Here is a 5,492-nt window from a genome sequence, read left to right as displayed (position 1 = left end):
TGTCACAACCCAGTGATTTTGGTGCCTCGGTACGATGGAATTTTCCCACCACACAAGAGCCTCTTGCACAGCAAAAGGTTTTTGTTGCAACAGAAAAACCTCGGTGCAAGAGAGTTCCTGCCATTTGAATGCAAATTTGTGTTCCGCTATTGGCCAGTTCTAAATTATTCCTACATGGCAGCTAGTAATTGGCTCACTGGCCATTTAAAATTTCGTGCGACTTCCGCCCAAGTCGGAGAACTTTGAGCACGCTGCAGAGTGCCTCTAAAGAGATCTGACTTGCGGCTGAGCTGATTGATAGACTGATCATCTATCGATTCTTCTCCCTGTCGCCGAGCGCAATCCTCAACGTACCCTTTCCCTGCCGGCTTAATTTGTGGACGGATTAGCTGGCCTGAGCCTTGCCAGCTGGAGCAACTCACATAGTTGTTCAAGCGACCGGACCACCTGCATCGCGGCTACAAGCGGCGTAAGTAAAGTTTTTGCAACCAATAAGCTGTGTCTGCCTCTCCATTCACCAGCCCGCCCAAACGACTGAGTGATATTTGAATCATCTCGAGTCGGCTCCGGCCGTCCGAGACACCTCTATCCTCCAAGTGTTTGCTGTCTCTCAGTTGTGGGCCATCTGCAAACTTTACCAGCATCTAAAGCATTAACAAACATTAAACAGTACTGGATCCAGGACAGACCCCTGTGGGACCCCACTTGAAACTTGCCATTTTGACATCGATCTGTTTATAATTACCCTTTGCTTGTAGTTAACAAACTAATTAACTATCCACCTTGTAAAATTTTCTCACCCACATTTCTCCAGTTTGCTTACAAGAGCTTGTGGGACTTTATCAAAAGCCTTACTAATATTCAAGTACACTATGTTCCTTTCATCTACCCAACTAGTTAATTGTCAAAAAGAGGTTAAAGTTGGCTTACCACAATTTGCTCTCAACAAACCTATGCTGGCTGCTTCTGACCAACCTTTTCTCCTCCAGCTGTTTGCAACTGACTTTTTTCATTTATTCCAGTAATTTCCTGGCTATTTAAAATGTAAAACCAAGATCTTGAACCCACTTGCCTATTAAAGATCCTACAATATTTTTCATAATCCTGTAGGCATTTAAAACTTAGTAACTTGACCCAATTCCAGTCCTGGGTATTATATTCTTCCCATCCTAAGCCCTTACTGTGTGTTGCTGAAGAACTGTTATGTCCTACCCCAGAAGCAGCTATTTTTCAGTACTGGTGAAGTGATGACAAAATATCACACCTTAATTATTTATTGTAACGGAGACACATATAAAAGCATTCTACAATAGGAAAAGAACCAAAAATCAACTGATGTTGTTCATTTAAACAAGTTTAAAAAAATATTGATACACAAATGATGAGGGAGAAATTGATCCCCTGGTAGGTCTGAGAGCTTTTGCTTCCATTTTAGATAATTTTCTAGCCCACATAGTAGATAGGTCTACCCTTCAAAATTTAACTTCTGCTGCAAAGAACATATGCAGATTTGGGAACAACACAAGGCAGACTTAATACACATCTGGATAGTTACTTAACTGCAACTCAAAATGTTTGGAATCAGTTAAGAAACCACCAAGAATCCTGTTTATTTCATGACAGTGAAAAAAGCTACTAAAAGCAAAGGTAGGCTTCTTGAAGTTATTTGTGGGGACCAAAAAATACACAGTCCAGAGAAAGAACAAGAGTACAAAAGCATTCCTTTTCTCCTTCCCTGCTTAGCAAATTAATTCCTCCCACACACTCCCCAGAATCATGAAAAGAAATCTCCTCTATTGCTTAAACTTTTGGGTGCTAGCTGAACTGAGAAACTTAGAATTTTTAAAGCACACCATTTTTGTTTTGCTTCACTATTTGTGAACAGTCTTACCCCAAATTCACCTGGAGAAAGCCTTTATTCAGTACTACACTAGCATATATTACTGAAACATATATAAATATATACTTGACACACAATTTATTATATACTCGTTTTTTAAGTAAACCTAATTGCAAGATGACTATCAAACATGCATACTGCTATTTTCATAGTTGCTCTATGGCAATGCATTACTGAGCAGGAATTTTAAAGGAGATGTCACCATAGATTATCTGAATTGCAACTTTTAAGAATTTCTGTCAGTGACGTTCACAGCTGAGAAGACTAAGAAATATTATTTGCAGTCTCAATAGAAGAGTTCTCAACAGAACTACGCTTCAGCTGTGTCTACAACCCTTTGAAATAGCTGTCTGGGAACAGCATGTGACATTGCTTGATTATGTGCCTCAGACCTAGTAGCTTGTGTTTATGGGCCTCATGGTTTTGTATGCAAAGTGAGAACAGTTTATAATGTTGGAGCAATATAAAAAGGCTTTACTGTAAGGAAAAATCAGATCTTGTGTGCTTTTCCCACCCCAACCCCATGATACCCCTGCTGCAACCAAGGCACTCCAAGTATTTTTTACTTATCAAACTTAAGACTCAATAAGCACATTACATTAAAAAAAAAAATCATCATCATCTCCATTCACTCAGTGAGTTCAGCTGCAGTGCAGAATGGGACAGTCCAAGCTCACACAACAAGTCAATCTTCCAAGAAGGATAAGAATAATACAAAGGACCATTTAACTTCTGCTTCAAACATTTAACAGCCATTTAAGGTGAACATGAGATTAGAGATAGCATTAAATTATAAATATCCAGACTGAGAGAGACCCATCTGGTAATTCCACTCCAATTGTTATTATTTTGAAACAAATCTTTTGCCTGGGATAAGAAAAAGCACTTCAGTCATCCCTGCTATTAAAGAAACAATATTCTACATCCAGGTCTTCCTTTATGGAGTGCCAGACCTTCCACTCTACAGTGGTTTTCCAAGGGTATTCTTACATCAAACTTCTGCCGAACAGAAGACATCTTCTTCTTTCCTTTTGGTTTTCCAGGTTTTGTCACAGAACCCCCAGTCCATGGCAAAGATCCAGTACCTTCTGAAAACCAGAAAGGAGGAAAGGGAGGTGAGTGTCATTTCAATTTGCAGCTAGCATAATTTAATTCACACAAGGACAAGAAAATCCCAGTACATTTCTGATGGCTTGGAAGACCATTTTCATCCTTTTCTATTGAAATGCATGAGAGTTACACAAGTCTTTTCTTTAACATCCTTATTTTGCAATGGTATGAATATATAATAGTTAGATAAAAGGAGATGGCAGGTAGCATACTGGCAGATGATTTCTGCAGACTATTATTATGTAACAACTTCAGGGCCAGGTGACTTGGGATAAGTGAAGAGCACAGTTAGTCAGATCCTCCCAAGTTGTGAATGACAAGAGGTGCTGAGCATCTGCATCTCTCACCGGGGCTACAGGGAGCTGAGGTTGCTTTGACCTTATAAAACATAATCCTAATCATTTAAACAACTCTTGTAGACCCTGCTTGACTGTTTTCAGGCCAAGCATATACCATGTAAGGGAAAAAAGGTAAATATGCATTCATTAGGTATTGGTGAGTACAACTACTCTAGAAATGCTCTGCAATTCTTCAGAACATCAAAGATATTTCTAAAAGTTAGGTCACATCAAAGGGATATGACCAAGGAACTAGTGCTTGGAATTTCCCGTTCTAGTCCCTTCACTGTACATACATCAGTGCCACCTACAATCAACTTATTAGTTTTTACAGCCCATTATGTAATCTTTTGATGGCAACAGACAGTGGGGGGGGCATGCTGCAGATTTCAACTTCTATTGGACATGCAAGAAGACCACATATTTGTAATTGCTAAGAAGTCTTGGGAAAACCCCTTCCATACCTAAAATTTAACATTTTTTACCACAAGTTAACTCATGGAGAAAATAGATTAGTAAAAACTTCACAAATAACCTTAACAGCATCAGGACACTTGGCACAAAACCTACCCTGACTATCCATCACTACGCTGTTAAGAACTAGGGATTAGTTGTAGTGACTCTGAAGAATAAATACAGCCCAGAACCTATTCCACTTTGAAGATGCCTAAGGGACATTTACATGATTTTTAGGTGTCTAAATGACTAAATGAAACTCTGTTCCATCCCATGCAACAGCTAAAACGCTGCTAAGACATCGACAAATCTCATCTATCTAGCTTCACCTAAACTGTTGCAATCCAATTCTTTGTTGGGAAACCTGCATTTTATTTAGTTTTCCTTCTACAAACTTGACTTTCCTAGAATGAGACTTTCCCTTCAAGGTCTGAATCCTTTTGAGAAGGATACATTAAGCATGCTAAGAGGGGTAGATGTTCAACTGGGCTGGCCCCTTGTCTCCATTATGTTAAATGTCACAACTACCATGTTAACATCTGGTTTTCAGGCCTTCTGACATAAACCTCCTTTAAAAGCCCTCAATGTTTAATTCCCCCTTGCCCTTGGACTCTGCTTTAATTAATAGATTTCTGACAGATCTTGAATCTCTCATTGACTCATTTATGGAAAAGTACCCATTAGCTCACTTTGTTCTTTGGGGAGATTTTGCAGCTCCACTAGCTCCTGGCAACAGGGAAATTCTTAATCTCTCCTTTGACTCAGCAAAGGGGGGTTTCCTTCAATCCCACCCACCCCCAGACAATCTATGGACAAGGTAAATAGCACCCTAGCTCACCAGCTTTCTGTAATTTTAGACAGATGTAGGATGGAGATGTGAAACAACAGGAAGATGAGGTGACATGGAAGATTATTTTACATTCACCTTATCAAGAGAGACAATTTAACAGGTTACCCAGAACACAGCTCCCATTTTAAGATGGCCTTGTTTTTCAAACTTTATGGTGGTTCATAAAACAAGATAATAACCACCATCCTCTTCAGGGAAATTTTTTTTTATGTTATGCTTTGATCAGGGAAAGAGAAACAGAGCTTTGGGTAAATGGTGTCCCCCATTCCTGAGCTCAAAGTTGTAGCACCTGATGCAAATTAAATGAAAGACCTTAGCAGAGTTTAACATCATAGAGAAGTTTCCATTGCTTGACTGGCTAGTTTTAGAAAAAAAACCTACAGGTTATTCAGGAAGACATTAGAGGTAGACCGATACATCGGTCCAATATTGCAGCTGTGTTCAACTGGAAGTACGCATATCCCTGGGGGTACTTGGGAAGGCCTCAGGGGGTACACTGACCCAAAATGGTTGAAAACCCCTGCAGTATTGGATTGGCACTGATATAAGGAAAATTGAGTATATTGGCAATTGGATTTTTTTGGCCGACGTATGCACAGCTGCAGCGCAGCACACAGACAGTCAGAAGTGCAACCTGGTAGCATGGAGAGCAGCCAGGTCTGACTGGTAAGTCTGTTGTGAGGGAAGGGGTATGGAGGGGGTGCCCACTGAGGCCCCCGCGGTGAGGGAGGGAGTGGGACAGAGGCAGGGGGCTGCACAACTGGGGTGGAGTGGGGAACGGAGCCACGAGCAGCTTGTCCCGGGGGGGAGGCCTGGGAGGGTGGGGGGAAGCATTGCT

The 5,492-nt window shown here is 40.7% G+C and overlaps 1 protein-coding gene across 1 annotated transcript in view; it reads right to left on the bottom strand.

Annotated features, from left to right (window-relative positions):
* Positions 1 to 5,492, bottom strand: part of TADA1 (transcriptional adaptor 1) — a 26,600-nt gene that overhangs the window by 10,574 nt on the left and 10,534 nt on the right. The window contains exon 4 of the mRNA XM_006031955.3: positions 2,891 to 2,988. Within this exon, the coding sequence (XP_006032017.1) occupies positions 2,891 to 2,988 (98 nt within the window). The remainder of the gene's footprint in view (positions 1 to 2,890; positions 2,989 to 5,492) is intronic.

The sequence above is a fragment of the Alligator sinensis genome, unplaced genomic scaffold, assembly GCF_000455745.1.
Source record: "Alligator sinensis unplaced genomic scaffold, ASM45574v1 scaffold48_1, whole genome shotgun sequence".
NCBI classification, from domain to species: Eukaryota; Metazoa; Chordata; order Crocodylia; family Alligatoridae; genus Alligator; species Alligator sinensis.
Note: the sequence above shows the minus strand (reverse complement) of the source record. Positions and strands in the feature narration are given on the sequence as shown.